The sequence below is a fragment of the Microtus ochrogaster genome, chromosome 10 (assembly GCF_000317375.1).
Source record: "Microtus ochrogaster isolate Prairie Vole_2 chromosome 10, MicOch1.0, whole genome shotgun sequence".
NCBI lineage: Eukaryota > Metazoa > Chordata > Mammalia > Rodentia > Cricetidae > Microtus > Microtus ochrogaster.
This window is the reverse complement of record NC_022016.1, coordinates 61,375,355-61,391,328: the sequence shown is the minus strand read 5'-3', so window position 1 is coordinate 61,391,328 and position 15,974 is coordinate 61,375,355. Positions and strand designations below refer to the sequence as shown.

Below are 15,974 nucleotides of genomic sequence, written 5' to 3'. Positions count from 1 at the left end.
CAGAGAGGGGTGGGGCCACAGTGAGGGAGAAAAAGAGACCCAAAAATGATTGATTTGCACTTGAGAAACTAAAAACAAAGTCATGCTTAGAAAATATGGGGGAAGGAAGGAACTGGGCTCTAGTGACCTCATTCTCTCCCAGACACGAAGAGACAGTGAAATATCTAGGGCCCAAGGGAATTCCAGCTGTCACCAGGTTGCACTCGCCACGGTGGAGAAAACCCAGGGAATCGGAGAGGCATTATCCATCACATGGGCACTGTTCAGGACCCAGAGGGAGAGGAAGGATAGCTTTTTAGGGGAGCAGATTGAAGTGGCTCGTGCTCTTACCTCCCCAGAACCTTATGGGGCTCCACAGCCCATTTAAGGGCTTTCTATACAGCCGGTCACACTGTCCTTCCATGCAGCTTTTTCTGCCCCCCTCCCCCATTCTCCACAGAATAGGTATTTGCCAAAGTGCAAGGCTAAGAACAGCAGACAAAAGGCCAGAGTTTTTGACTGTGTGTGTGTAGTATGTTTATGTGGATGCTTGTTTGTGAATGTGTACAGGCGTGTGTACACATGTAAGCTTTTGCATGTGAAGGCCCAAAGTGTTGGATGCCTTCTCCAGATAATCTCGATCATATTTTTAAAAAGATTTTATATCATTATTGTTGCTGTTGTTATCATTGACAGGGTCTCATGATCCAGCTCTAGCTGGCTTAGAACTTGCTGTGTAGACCAGGCTAGCAATGAACTCACAGAGATGGCCTGCCCTGTTTCCTGAGTGCTAGGATTGCAGGTGTGCACTACCAAACTCGGCAATTTTTATTATAATTAGGTATGGGGATGTGTGTAAGTATGTGCCCAGAAGTGCAGGTTCCTGCAGGGCAAGGATCTAGGATTACAGGCAATTGTGAGCCCCCTGACATGGACACTGGGACTCTAACGCAGGTCCTTTAGATGAGAATGAGCAAGCTCTTAATTGCTGAGCTATCTCTCTGTCCCCATCATCATCATCAACATCATCACTGAAATAGTGTCTCTCACTGGCCTAGCGCTAGCCAAGTAGGCTAGGCTAACTGGCTAGTGACCTTCAGGGAGCCATTGTCTCTGCCTCTCCAGTACTGAGACTAGACACCTGCCGCCCATTTGGGTTTTTGCAGTTTACTGGCTGGTGCATCTTCCCAGTCCTAAGTTCCAGAATTTAAATCAAAATACTCTCTGGTTTGTCTGCTGCTGCTTCACAGAAGATCCCAACCCAGCAGAGGACTCCACTCCTTCTAGGTACACAGGACAGGCAAGTGAGGAATCTGAACTGAAACCAAGGCTGGAATCCAAATGTTGTTGCTGCTGACCTCTGTGATAAGGGACCTTTGGGCCTCTATTCACTGCCGAGAAGTCATGATACCCAGCTGAAACTCTGTTGCACCAATATGGCTTAAGTGGTTCTGGAAAGTATCAAGAGACTTCCAAACCAAATGGTAAAAAGACAACCATAGCCTCGGACTGCCCATCACTTTTACACTACCCTGCCCCCATCTTATCCAAGAAGTTAGTTCTTGGCTGAACAGAGATGAGACTTTCATCTAACCCTACACCAAGCATCCACCGCTGCTGGCTGTCTTAGGGTTTTTATTGCTGTGATAAGACTAGTTATGGTTATTGGTTATGGTTAACGGTAAACAAATACTCTTGCCTACTAGTTCAGGTACTAGAGCATGAAAGGTGCCTGGGAAGTCACCCATCATGAGTCACCAACCAAAGGAGCCAGGGATGTCTCTTATCTGGCACTGTAGAGCCTCCAGCCCTTTGCTACAGCCCCAGAGAGAAGGCATACCCAGTTGCTAGGGGAACAGGACAGAGCAACTGGATTAAGAGAAAATGGGACGGTTCATATGGAAGACAAGAGGTCCCACTGGTTTCCCCCCAGGGTGCTTGGTTTGAGAATTTGTAAGACCAGTCCCCAAAGCAGGGCCTTTGCTGGTGGCAGGCCTGTCCCCATCTCTTAGCATACTACCCATCTCTATATTTGCTGCTTGGTCAGAAACCCTGCCTCTTTGCCGTGGCTCTCCAGCATCTGCAATCCTATTTAACCAATCCCCACGCGTCCCGCCCCCAATTTTGATAGATCCCTTGAAGTCCCTCCTCCGCACGTGGCCCAGCCCAGGGATCTCTGCTCCCCTTTCTCCCCGAGTTTGGCATTAAAGAGCTCCTTACCACCACCTTGGGTTGTGAGCACTCAGACACCAGTACATCCCTGGCGGCTGGGCAAGTTGTGAGGAGACCCTCAAGCACGGGAAAGAGGCGTTTCGCTGCCCTGAAACCTTCCAGACCCGCTCAGTGTAAACCGCCTCCGGTTTGTGTCAACATCCGAGGCCGGAGACTGGCGGCGGCTGGGAACCGGCTCCATCTAAGCAACGGGAATGCGGGAGGGTGGGGAATGGAGCAGTTCTTGGGGGTACGTAGAAGGGTCCTTCCGCAGAAGAACTAAAGAGTCCGTTTGGGGGTTCTCGAGAAGTATGGATAGAGCTTAAGAATGGATCTGAATTAAGGTTGTAGGGGTGACTGGCGGGAGCCCACGCCCTCATGTGTCTAGGTAGAGGGTACTACCTCATCCACCCAGCTCTTGCTGTACCCACCCTCCCCTCTGCTTCATGATGGGAGGGGGGACACTGGTGCAAAGACCCGAGGTCCTGACCACCCTATCTCCTCTCCCCTCCACCCTGCCACTCTGTAGCTCCTCATTGATTCCCTCCAGGTTGGGGCAGGACACTGGATGGGGTCGCACTTTGTGAATCACCCCCTCTCCTATCCCCACCCCCGCTGGGGCCCAGGAAGAGAAGGCTTAGAGATTCAACTGTGGTTCTTCTGTTACCATAGCAACGGTGCGGTTGTTTTTGCGAATCCACTTTAATCATCTGTACTTTTCGCTCCAAACTGTGACCCAGGCTCTGAGCCTCAGGGTTGAGGGACAGATGGGGGTACAGTCCTCTACAATCCTGGCGACTCGGGGAAGGTCAGCGCTGGCGGGAGGGCGGGGCGCGCTCCTGTGGCCCAGACTCACAGGCCACCCCATCCCCACCTGAAACTCCGGCTGTCACTCGGTGCCAGCTGAGCCTATCGATGTCCAAGGTTCTTGAGAGGGGGCGGGCCTTATGCAAATCGTGTCGTCTTCGAGAAGCACATAGTGATACAAGAGCTGGGGAGGCGGCTCCGATGCGGACCTTACAGAGCACGGCGTCTGCCTGCTAGCCAGCCTTGTCCCAGCGGCCGCCCAGGCTCGGAGCCATCCAACGAGTCAGCGAGCAGCCTCAGGTAATGCGGGTGGGGCCGGGACCTCGGAGTAACCCCACGGGGCGGAGGCCCTGAGCCCCTCCTCCTCCGCGTTCCCCTCCCATCCTCAGCTGCTCAGATCCATCTTCCTGACCCTGGGTCTATCCATAGGTGGACAGCCATCTGGAGGGCCCGCCTTGGGCAAGGGACCTCCACTTCAAGCCGGGTCCCCAGTTCGAGGAAGGCGGTACAGCTGCCTTCTTACCCCCAGCTCAGGTAAGAACAACCATCAACCATTCCTCAGGCCCCAGTGCAAACACACACACACACACACACACACACACACACACACACACACACACACACACGGGGGTGTGGTGTCGCTGGTGCTGGAGGAGGCTTCAGTCACTCTATCTCCTGTTGCCTCTAGAGATGGTGGTTTGCCAGCCCCAGGGAAACCTCTACCTGGAGGTAGCCCACACCCACACCAACAGTTCACTGTCGTTTGCACCTCAGGGTCCTGTTCCCAAAGATACCTCCATAGCAAACTCATTCCCTGAGCACATTACCTCTGCCCCTGATGCTGACAGCTCACAGGGTACCCAAGGGAAGGATAAAGATCCCCCTCCCCAGTGTCCTACCCCAGGCACTCAGCAGCTCCCCACTAGTCGCCCCCAGGCTAGACAGAGATCTCTGCCTCTTTTGTCCTGTATAGAGCATGAAGCAGGGGTGCTCCTTTCAGGAGACCCCCCATAGCTCCAGTCTGCACACCTCGCACCTCTCTCTTTGTAATCCGTTCTTCTCTGCCCTTCCTTGCGCCTAGTTGCTCGCTTTCCACTTCCTGTTGTTTGTGGAGCTGGAGCTCTGCTTCCTCCCTGCTTTCTCCTTTGAGCCTGATTGTGGAAGCAATGCAGTCTGCTGTAACCCTCGCCTTTGCCTTGCTGCTGCTTGACTTCAGCCAAGTCTTTTCCCTCTCAGGCTTCATGCGATGGGGGAAAGAGCGGGGCAGAGGACGATTAGATGAGGTGGTCTTGAACAGCCTTCCAACTCTGACAAACTCTGGTTCCACAGCTGATTATAGGAAAACAAAGCATAAACCATTAGGATATTGCTCAGAGGAGACCCGAGAGGCCCCAGTCCTCCCTGTACGGACATCCTTTTTCCTCAGGCCTTCTATACATCCTGCAGGGTCATTCTCTTAGGGGTCTTTCCAGACCACCCAGGCATGAAAACTCCAAATTGGAGGTGGTCAACCCAGCTCATCTTGCAGGTGTCACTTTGGCCTCTTATTATGAAGGGGAAGAACACGACCTGGCTGTTACTGCTATTGCTGCTGCTTGGAAAAGAGCAAAGGGAGGAGAGGGAAAGAGAAAATCTCCTGACCAGGGAGCTGTTGTCACCATGGCAACTGCCTCAGCACCAGCTCTTCTGAAGCTAGGCGAGGATGTGGGATTATTGCCTCCTTCAGTCCCTCCCTACCTTCACCGCCACCTCTCCACTTAAACCTTCCAACCCTGAGCCTTCTAGAAGGAACCTCTGAGCACAGAGGGTCAGGTTTACAGCGAGAGGTGCCTCCTCAACTGGAGGACAGTCCTCCAGAAGCCACCACTCCACAGAATATACCCCCAACTAGGCTCTGGTCTTTGTTTTGCAGCTGATGGGCTCCAGCTAGTTGACCTTGGGTGAACCTTTCCTTTTCCTGACTCTGGGTTCCATTGTCTCTGATGATAGGAGATCCCAGATAAACAATGTGACATAGTACCAAGGAAGGGAGGACATGTTGCTCTTCTCTCATAATCTAAGTGCCATTCACTGAACATGATTGCATCCTAGGCTTTGCTTTCAAGCTTCTCCAGGGTGCTCTCGTGCAGACACAGAGGGAAAGCAGGAAGACAGACAGGAACAATAGAAAAAAAGGCACCTTTCCCCCTACCCAAGATGCTCAGAAAGAGTCGAAGTTCTGTTGGAAGGGGAAAAACTTATTGTTGGGTAGAAAGACCTGGGGACTTCCCTTGTTTCAGGCAATTCAAAGGCTTTCCTTAGAATCCTGGATTATTAGATAAGTCAGGAGGTGGTATATGTGTGATAATTCCAGCCCATAGCTTCTGTTTGTGCCCAGAGGGCTGAGCCTACGCTATTGCCTGACCACTGCCCGGCTTGGAAAGGGTTGATTGCAAGGAAGAAAGTGGCAGTGAAGAAGTGAAAGCAGCTTGCAGCTTGTGTCTGCCCAGAGAAGAAAGGGTTAAGGGAGAGACACTATTTAAGCACATTGATAAGGTGGGTTCTGGCTTCAAGATACCTGAGTCAGGGAGAGTGTGTGGTTATGGGGAGAGCAGTGGAGGGTGAAGATCAACAGGTGAGCAGTTTGAGACAAGATTCTAGATGATTCTGGACTTTCAGAGGGTCTGGTGGTGTGTGTGTGTGCCTACCCTAACCTTGAGATGAGATTCTAGAAGATTCTGGCACATACTGTAACTAGGAGAGATCATGTCTTGGAACAGAGGTGCCAGAAGGAAGGCCCTTCTGTGGGGCAGGTAAGCCCTGTTGACCATGGGCTTGACTTGGCAAAGAGCTTGGCTGGTCTTCAGCACTGTGAGCTCACGGACATAGCAAATGTTCCAGGAACATTTCAAAAGGAAAAAACACAAGACCTAATGACAAGCAGGACCTGGAGAAAGGGGAATATCAGAAAAGTCCATAGGATCTGTTTTTTTCTCCTTATACTGCACACCCAGAGGTGGCAGAGAGAGAAGGGAGGGAGGGAAGGAGAGAGGGAGGAAAATAGAGAGAGAGAGAGAGAGAGAGAGAGAGAGAGAGAGAGAGAGAGAAGGAGGTGGGAGCAAGGAAGAAATTCGAGTTGAGACTGAACCTGGCTGTGGCTGCGTTGGCTCAAGATTGCTTGTGGGCATCCACTAGGATGGACAGGTAGTTTCTCCTATCAGAGACTGTGGGCTGCAGCTCAGGCAAAATGGTCTCTTGCAGACCACAGATTAGAGCTATTTTTCCAAGAAGGCAGGAAGGGGCAGAGAAGGTTTGTGCTGAGAAGGAACAGTCATGATGTAGAGAGGACAATCAGACAGGTGGTAAGGACTCAGCCTGGATGCTCAGCGGACTCCTCCACTGACTGCCACTCCCGTCTAAGCCACTGCTCTCTCTCAATTTTGTCTTTCACTAAAACAAGGGGATGGTATCAAATGGTGCTGCCTACTTTAGCTTTCTGACAATCTAAAAGAGATGAGGGGGTGCTTTCTGGTCCTCACTGGGTCTAGGGCCAAGGAAGGGCAGGGCACAGGTAAGGACCCCGAAGGCGGAAGGGTGGGAAGGTAGCACAGGAGAGAGAAGAAAGGGAGCAGAAGGTGAGGACCACACAGACACCATGACGCATAGAGACGTGCGCGCTCTGACAGATTTGCAGCCTCATGCGTTGACACCCTCCTACACATAGACCCAGCCCCTCATGCAGACACTCAGGCACATCCTACAAGAGCCCCAGGAGAGGTTCTGCCTCCCCCACCAGACACCTTTGCTTCCAGGGTTTCCAACTTCCTTACGCCTTGAGCTTACACAATTGTTGGGGGAGGATGCAGCTGAGATGGTCCCTCACTTCTTCTGCCTACGGGAGGTCTAGAGGCACCTTTGAATCTGGCCCTGGTGCAGTTCTAAGCTCCTGAAGACAGCATGAGTTCCCCTCCTTGGCTTCTCCTGTGGAATTTATCTTCTGGTGATGGTAGGCTAGTAGCTAGAGAAGGATCTGCTCCTTGATCTCATGACCCAGAGGAGGATCCTGAGATCCGGAGATAGACTGTAAGGGGCTTGGGAACCATTTACCTTGTTTTCTATGTCCATCTCACTCCTTAATCCAGTCAGCAAGGGCTACCAATGCCCCCTTTCAGCACCTTCCAGTCTGTCCACATTTCTCCATGTGAACTGTATGCCAAGCCCTTCCTTGTACGGCACATCACTCTCCACCTCAAGCCGTCTTGTACTCGAGATCTGTTTTCATTATTTTTAATGATGTGTAGGCATGTGTTTGTGGGTATGTGCACAAGAGTTCAGGTGCCCTCGGAAACCAGAGGTGGCAGTTGCCCTGGATCTGGTATTACAGCTGGTTGTGAGCCACTTGACATACCCAGGGTGCTGGGAACCAAACTTAGATTGTCTGGAAGAGCAGCAAGTGCCCTCAGCCACTAAGGCATCTTTTCAGCTCGACCCTCAAATCATCTTGCACATTGCAGCCAAAAGAAATTTCCCCCCAAAATGCCTGGATTTCCAGGACATAGATCAGGACCTGGCATATTGTGAGCATCCTATGCTGTGGGATGAATGTTGGCTTCCAAACTCTTGCTTTAAAATGTTCAGGTTGGAGGCTGGAGAGATGGCTCAGAGGTTAAGAGCACTGATTGCTCTTCCAGAGGTCCTGAGTTCAATTCCCAGCAACCACATGGTGACTCACAGCCATCTGTAATGAGATCTGGTGCCTTCTTCTGGCCAGCGAGCGTACAGACAGACAGAATACTGTCTTCATAATAAATAAATAAATCTAAGGGGGAAAAAAGTCCAGGTTGGCATGGATTGAAGGCTCTTTGTCGTCTATCTCTGGAAACATTGTATGAGCTGCTGAAGGCTGGCTCATCTGAGTTTTATCCTCATACTGAGTCCAGGCCTCCAACAAATGCTCAGGGAGTGAATGGGTTAATGAAAAGCAAACTGGAATCAGGGCCATCCCTGCTCCAGGCGAGGATTTCTCCTTATACACAGGAAGGAAGAAGAGATGCTTCCTGTGTGGGGTCCCCACGAAGGCCTGGAGGAAGAACTTGGGAAATGGTTCCTGAGGGACACTGGGAGACGAGGAGTCTACCCAGGAGGGAGGATGCGGAATGCAGGCCGCCCTTGCTAGCAGGGAAATTAGTTGAGGCTTTAACGCTAGGGACCTAGGGAATGATGGGTAATGGAAGAGGTGAGGATGAAGATTGTACCACAAGTCACTGAGGGGGTCATTTGTCCTCAGGAAAGGCTGGAAATGTTCTTCCAGGAGGGGTGTGCTCTGGGGTGCAGGGTGTTGTGAGGGGAGAGTGGGTCCTGCTCTGGAAAGAGGGAGACCCAGTGAAAATAGGCTTCCTATGAGAAGGGGGTGAGTGAAGGCTGAGTATGTTGAGGAAGGTGGGGCTTGCTTAAGTGGGTGGCCAGGGAAAGGGGCGGGGGGGGGGGCTGTTGTGGAAAGAGGAATATTGACTTTAGGAAGAGGGCCCCCTTGTGGACGGGTGAAGAAAGGTCCAAGTTGGGCGAGGGTGGAGAATCACTTTGCAGAGGTGAGGTTCTAGCCTGGGCCATGTTGAGGGAGCTCTCTGTCCTGCAGGCACACCATGGGGAAGAACAACAGCAAGCTGGCCCCCGAGGTGCTGGAAGACCTGGTGCAGAACACAGAGTTCAGCGAGCAGGAGCTAAAGCAGTGGTATAAGGGGTTTCTGAAGGACTGTCCCAGCGGCATCCTCAACCTGGAGGAGTTTCAGCAACTCTACATCAAGGTGCAGGGTGGGGCGTGGCATGGCGGGGTGGGCGAGTACTGGGGACCTGAAAGCTGGCGGAACTCAGAAGGATGGGGTAGACAGGGAGGGTGGGACTGTCGCTGCGCCCCAATAACCCGTACCCCTCCCTCAGTTCTTCCCTTACGGAGATGCCTCCAAGTTTGCACAGCATGCTTTCCGCACATTCGACAAGAACGGCGACGGCACCATAGACTTCCGGGAGTTCATCTGCGCCCTTTCTGTCACCTCCCGTGGAAGCTTCGAGCAGAAGCTCAACTGGGCCTTTGAGATGTACGACCTGGACGGCGACGGGCGCATCACTCGCCTGGAGATGCTGGAGATCATCGAGGTGCGGGGGCCAGGGTGGGCGTCTAGTGCCCCTGATCCTCAGGAGTCTCCTAGCTGCTCCCCAGCGTTCTCCCACCACAGTTCTGCAGGCCCCTTGTTCAGTGCTTAACCCCTGGGGTAGGTGGTATCAGGTACCCGTATATTCCCAGATGAACAAAAGGCAGCATGTGGCAGCCATCCGTGAATCAAATCTAGGGAAGCCAAGTGGTTAGCCATTTGGTTTTTCAAGAAGTCAGTATTGAGGTCTGAAGAGACCGCTCAGCATGTAAAGGTACTTGCTACCAGGTCTAACTACCTAAGTTTGAGCCTGGGACCCCACGAGGTAGGGGAGAACCAGTTCCCACACATCTGGCTTCTGACCTTAGACAGGCTGCACTCTTGCTGACGCTCTATCTCCCTTCCTCCCGCCCCACCCCTCTCTTTTTTTTTTAAGTTTTGTCTCTTTTTTAAAAAAATATTGTGTCTGCCATGTGTTTTCATAGGAGACTCCTTCTAGTAAATCAGTAAGTAAATTTGGGTCTTGCCAGGCAAAAATGGTATGAAAAAAAAAATAAGCAAAGGAAGGGAGAGTGATGGAGGAAGATGAGAGCGTGCTGATGCTGACGTCTGCAGAGTGAACCACCCGTGTCGCTGAAGCTGTGTTTGCACGGCTCGAAGTGTATTAGGAGGCCTGGGCAGTAGTGGAGGGGTGAGTTGGGGGAGAGGGGCACGGAGAATGACAGGAAGATGGACCCACAGGGAGCCAGAAGTCCCATCAGCGGCTCTGGCTAGAGTAGAAGCTTTAAACATATCCTGAGTGTGGAGAGCAGATGACGGAGGAGCCTGGGAGCTGCAGAGGCAGGGAGACCAGTTAGGAGAAACTCAGTCAGGAGCTGGGGGAGGCTGCCTTCGTGCATGAGCTGTGGAAATGGTGGAAAGAAGCCGCCATAGGGCCCATGACAGAATTAGAATTGGCGTGTTTTGCTGAAGGAGTGGGTGTATGTGTGTAGAGGAGGGGAGAGAAGAATGACATCCCACCTCTGTCATCCCAGCACTCAGGAGGCTGAGGCCGAAGGATGGTGAGTTCAAGACTAGACTGAGCACATAATGAGTTCGAAACCAACATGGGCTACAGGTGAAGCATTGTCTCAACTTGAGGGGTTGTTTTTGTTTTAAATCTGGCAGAATGAAGTTGATACTTGTTGAGACAGAGAATTCTAGATGCCCAACAAGTGAGAAGTGGGTTAAAGAGTTGTTAAGACAGTGATTCGTTTAAAGTGCTCATCAGGGAGACAGTCTTTTTGTCTTTTTAATTGATTGGGTGTGTTGGAGCACGCCTTTAATGCCAGAACTCAGTAGGCAGAGGGAGATGAGTCTCTGTGAATTCAAAGCCAGCATAGTCTACATAGTGAATTCAAAGCCAGCCTTGTCTACATAGCAAGCTCCAGGTCATTCAGAATTCCATAATGAGTAAAGAAACGTGTGTGTGTGTGTGTGTGTGTGTGTGTGTGTGTGTGTGTGTGTGTATGTATGTGTGTGTGTGTACACTATGGAGAGGGGTGCGTTACTACAGTGTCTGTGTGAGGTCAGAGAACAACTTTGTGGGGTTAGTTCTTTCCTTCCACATTCATGTGGGTTCTGGAGACCCAACTCAGGTCATCAAGCTTGTGCAGCCAGCTCCTTACCAGCTGAGCCACCTAGCCAGCCCTAAAGAGCCAGTCTTAACAAGCATGTGTCTTTTTCCAGTGCCTTCTCCTCCCCCAGTGTCCCCTTAGTCCACCCCCAGATCCCTTTTCTTCATCCTCAGCCCTCCCTGCTGGTCGGGTGTTCACACCTCCGTCTCTGCTCCATCAGGCTATCTATAAGATGGTCGGCACCGTGATCATGATGCGCATGAATCAGGATGGGCTCACACCCCAGCAGCGCGTGGACAAGATCTTCAAGAAGATGGACCAGGATAAGGACGACCAGATTACGCTGGAGGAGTTCAAGGAGGCAGCCAAGAGCGACCCATCCATTGTGTTGCTGTTGCAATGTGACATGCAGAAGTAGAGACTGGTGAGGGGCGGGGTCCCTGGCCAGGACAGGCATGGCACCACCCAACCTGATATCCTCTCTGCTGGCCCATTCCCAGGGGGAGGGGCCTTCCAGCCTCACTCTCTTGGTCACCCACTCCTCTGCCCAAGCCTTTCTCTCCTCAGTCAAGTTCCATGAGGGACCACCTCATCCTGCAAAAGAGACGGGTCCTCTCAAGATAGTCTGTCACTAGCTCCACCTCTAGCCTTGGCCTAGGACCAACATCCTTTGGGCTTAGGGGAGTTGGCTTTTGACCCAAGAGGCGAGGTTAAGGAGGGAGCTGAGGGCAATCCTGTTGTTCTCAGGATTCTGCTCTAAATAAGCAGTGTGGTCCCACAGGCCCCCAGTCAAAGGACCAAACTAGGTCTATCCTTTGCAGATTCCTTGAGAGGTGGTCTCTGCCCTGCCCCCCTTGACTCTACCTGGCTCCTCTGGCCCCACCCTTGGGAATGTTCATTGAGTCCTTTTCTTCAGCTAATGCTTGTTGAGTCCTTGTTCAATGCCAGGCACCTGAAGGTGCTAAGAATATGGTTGTTTACAAAAACACATTCCATGCCCTCTGAAAGCTCACAGGGCAATGAGACTACTTCCAAGGGTTGAGGCCTTAGTGGGACACAGCAGAGATGAGGGTGTAAGGCAGCTGGCAAGTTGTTGGAACAAGTGTGCCCTCCAGCTGCGCCACCCAGGGCTGCAGAAAGACCAGATGAAAAGCCTGTGGGAGTTTAGGTGCCATGTGGGTAGAAATTTTAAGAAAAATAAAAATTTATGTAATATTTATTTTTTTAGGGCCCTTTTCAAAGAGCTAAAATCATTTTACTAGACTATTAAGATAAACTCTATATTACTTGGTTTCTTATAAAAAATGACTTAAATGGATATAAAAATGCTAATTTTCAAGGGGGGAAGTATTTAGGCAAAAGGGGTGGGGGCACCAGCAGACTTTGAGAACCTGCGCTCGCCCATCAGCAGACCCTGCTGCTTCTGCTACTTCCTTTTCTCGCCCCTTTTCAATTCCACAAGTGACTTTCTGTCGCACGGTTTGAGTGCTGGCATCAGAGGTGGAGATGAGGTTTGCCTTGAGCCAGAGCAGTTCATGTCCCACATCTCAGCGGCTTGTTTCTGAGTTTGGCTGGTTTCGGGGACTGGCTTGTTCCTTCACAGCCTCAGCAAGAAGGAGCCAGAAGAAAAGGATCATCCGGCCACTGTTCGGGCTTCTGGGTGGCATGTATGGACCAAATGCCTAAAAAATATGTTGGTCGTACTCCATGAGAAAGGCTTTTTCTGACCCCTCCACCCTAGATCTGCCAGGAGAACAAATCTGTCACCTTCCAGGCTCAACAGCTGGGCTTCCTGAACTTTGGGGTCTAGGAGCTAACTATTGTGTTGCATGCTTTCCAGAGAAACCTATCTTGCTTCTTCCAGTCCTTCACGTTCATCTCGCCTGTGCTTGTGATCATGAGTTAGCTTTGACGTGCAGTGACAGTTGACTTCCTTCTGAACTGCTGGGAAAACTGCCTCGTGTTCTCAGTCAGGGTGGGAGTAGAGAAAGCCTGTGAAGCCGGGGCGTGCTGTGGTGGAGATTGCCCTGCAGGAAGGATGCTGTTTGCCTCTCTCTCTCTCCTGAGTGCTCACCTCCCTGCTGCTAGAAACTTTTGGAGATGCTGACCCATGGTCCAAAACTCTGTCAGACCTTCCTTGTGGCAATTGGAGGTAGCAAGCCACCTTCTTCCTGTCCTGCCTATCCAGGCTACGTGGTGAGGCTGAGGAATTCATAGCCTCAAATGATGCTAGCAGGTGTTTATCTGGTGATGCTTCTTGGGGCTGTTCTATAGCGTTCATGAGCGGCCTGTTAAGTACATCTTGTGCTGTTGTCAGCACCACTCGACAGCCTGGCTCAGCTGAGACCTGAATTTCCTAGTGACAAGCTTTTCCTTCCCCCCAAGTGTCTCACAGCGACCAGAATTCCTCAGCTTTCAGAGGCTCGTATCTACTTGCATCTCATTTTGTCCAGAGAGATGGCGGGTTTCGGGACCTTTTAGCCAGGCTTGGAAGCTAAGGTTAAGGGTTGAAGGTGGGGAGGTCTCTTGTGTGAGAGCAAGCAGTCAGGAGATGACACAATGCTGAGACTTGAACACAAGGTTCTCTAAGAGACTTTTCTCTGCCCCGTTCATTTCTGTATCTGTTTGTTCAGATGTTGACTGCAGGACAAATTGACTTTTGCCTTTTGGAAACTTCCTGCCAAGAAGTTTCTGAGGCTATAGTCTTCCAAAAAAAGAGGAGGAACTTGAAGTCTCTCCATTTTCAAGCATCTTCTTTTCTGCTTCTGGGCGGCCTTGCATAGACCAATGCCATTCTTGGAGGCTGCTAACCAAATTCCAGAAGCATCTTACATTGTCTTCCCCACTCTCTTCCTCCCTGAGAGAATCGCTTTTGTTTTTCCAAGCTAGTAGGCAAGTTCTTCCCATGTGACTGATCACTCCAGACTTCAGGCTGCCTATTTCATGGGCAGTATTTGTTACTGCCAAGGGTTTCAGACAGCTCAGCAGGCCCAAAACTGTCCCTGCCTTCCTGCTGATGGGAGGAGCCACAGGCAGGTTAGACCTTGCTCCCACACTCTCTTGGGTGTCTAGAGCACTGCGTGCCCAGGACACCATATGGTAGAGCACCTGTCCCTGTCTTGAGAAGAGCGATAGGTCCCCCATCTCTGCTCCAGCTTAAGAAGAAGCACTTAGCACGAAGCACAAGGTTAGCGGAGATCTAGGCGTGACTCGCACAGACATGAAAACACACAGGCAGTCAAAGCGTTGATAGACCCAAGTTCTCCTTTGAGGTTTTGTATCCTCTTCCGGGGATTCTGTGAATCGCATTGGTTCCAGATTCAGCCTCCTCATACCTGCTATCCTCATTCATCCTCTCTGGCTAAGCGATGAGTCCCTTATTTCTCATCTCGAAGACTCATCCGCGTAGGCTGCTTAGCTCAGGTGCCACTCCAACCTGGGCAGCTGCATAATTACCGACTTCCTTTTAAGAAGAAGAAAACAAAAACAAGCCCGTTAGCAAAGGCACTAATTCTTCTCTGCCCTGGCAATGGTGGAAGCTCAGCAGCAGAAATTCATTTCACATGGGAGGTCGTGGGAGCAAGGAAAGAGAGGAAAGAGAGTCAGTCCTCCCAGGCAGGGCAGGAGTAAGCTAACACTGTTGATATTTTTTACACAAAAACTTAGGAAAGCAAAGTCATTTCCTGAGGATCCACCCAGGATCTTTGAGGAAAGATCAGTGAGGCTTTGTGTTGACTTTGGAAATCACCTTAGGGTTACGAATACATTTCTTACATAGCTCCTTCATTGTTCTTAGCGAAAGAAATAATTCATGTGCTCAATTTGAAAGTCTTAGAAAGACATGGACTTTTTTTTCTAGACTTTCCATGGTTTTCTCTTCTCTTCTTAGCTTTGTCAGAGTGTGGGGTCAGGGCAGGGCCTCCCAGGATGCGTGAGTCTCTCTGCTTAGTGGAGGCTGACCAGGTCCAGGGCCTTCCAGTAACAGCAGGGAGGAAGCAGACCCCCGCTAACCTCCAGATGTGCTGCTTCTAGCTGTGCCCACAGCAACCATCTTCACTGACTAATCCTGTGCCGTGTGGTGTGTGTTTTCCCCACTGACAATGAATAAAAGGCGTGACTGTGTAATGTCTCCTCTTCTTTCCTAAACTGGCTGGGCAGGGCTAGGGTGGGGCCATGGGAAAGAGGCCCACGGAGTTCCCAGAGCACCTTGGAGCCTCCTCAAGGTCAAGCTAGATCTTTGGTCTGGTGGGGAATCTAGTCATATAGCACGGCAACTCACTTCAGCTACTTCAAAGGAAAAGGGACACAGATCGCAAAGGATCCCAATGGCAGGCAATTCAGGACACGGGGACCAGGCTGGGGATGTAGCTCAGTTAGTAGACTCAGCACGCACAAAGCCATGGGTTCAATCCTCTGCACTGCTTAAAATGGATATGGTGGTACATGTCTGTAATCTCCGCATTTGAGAGGTGGGAACAAGAGGATTCAGAGCTTAATGTCATTCTAGGCTATTTTGCTGAGTTCAAGCCCAGCCTGGGATACATAAATTCTTGTCTAAGAAGCAAAAATGAAAAGATCTGGGCTTAGAATGGGAGAGATGTTTCAGTGATTGAGCACTGGCTGCTCTTCCAGAGGTCCTGGGTTTAATTCCCAGCAACCACACGGTGGCTCACAATCATCTATAGTGTGGTATCTGTTGCCCTCTTCTGTCTGATGTCCTCTTCTGTCATGCAAACATACGTGCAAAAGATCACTCATATACATAAAATACATAAAAAAAAAAAACGGTTTAAGCTTCCAAACTAGAACTGGCAAATGTGGCAACTGGGCCTCTCTCTTTCCAACCTTGGGATCATGGGCTTTGAGTCTCTGGGTAATGGTTACTTTGTATTTTGTTTGTTTAAAACAGGGTCTACTACTTAGTAGCTCAACCTGGCTTTAGGCTCCTAATCCTCCTTTAGCCTTCTGAGCACTGGGATTGTAGGAGTGTTCCATCATTCCTGGAAGGATGTTAATGGCAGGAGATGTTGGTAGAAGGCATCCCAAGAATCCAAACGAGTGGATCGTAACTGATGGCTAAGAGCCAGACGATGGCTGTATGCTGCCTTTGTGTGAATGGAGAAGAGACACTCTTCTGAGTGGAAGGAAGTGTGTAACTGAGCAGTGAACAGCACCTTTGGATTCCTTAGAAACATATGGCCAGGCACAGGGATGCACGCCTTTAATCCCAGTA

The 15,974-nt window shown here is 50.8% G+C and overlaps 1 protein-coding gene across 2 annotated transcripts; it reads left to right on the top strand.

Moving 5' to 3' along the window:
* The first annotated feature begins 3,103 nt into the window (after positions 1-3,103).
* Positions 3,104-14,866, top strand: Hpcal4 (hippocalcin like 4). 2 transcript variants are annotated; one of them, XM_005353295.2, is made up of 5 exons: positions 3,115-3,297; positions 3,427-3,531; positions 8,612-8,780; positions 8,914-9,129; positions 10,962-14,866. In XM_005353295.2, exons 3-5 carry the CDS (start codon positions 8,619-8,621, stop codon positions 11,157-11,159), a joined length of 576 nt encoding a protein of 191 aa, XP_005353352.1. In that variant the 5' UTR covers positions 3,115-3,297; positions 3,427-3,531; positions 8,612-8,618; the 3' UTR covers positions 11,160-14,866. The 2 variants fall into 2 exon arrangements, with proteins under 2 accessions (XP_005353353.1, XP_005353352.1); XM_005353296.2 differs by lacking the exon at positions 3,427-3,531 and having other exon boundaries at positions 3,104-3,297.
* Positions 14,867-15,974: the final 1,108 nt, after the last annotated feature.

Coding starts and splice junctions, on each gene's coding strand:
- Hpcal4 (XM_005353296.2), top strand. CDS start 8,619: ATGGGGAAGAACAACAGCAAGCTGGCCCCCGAGGTGCTGGAAGACCTG. Junction 8,781..8,913: donor TTCAGCAACTCTACATCAAG/GTGCAGGGTGGG, acceptor CCCCTCCCTCAG/TTCTTCCCTTACGGAGATGC. Junction 9,130..10,961: donor AGATGCTGGAGATCATCGAG/GTGCGGGGGCCA, acceptor CTGCTCCATCAG/GCTATCTATAAGATGGTCGG.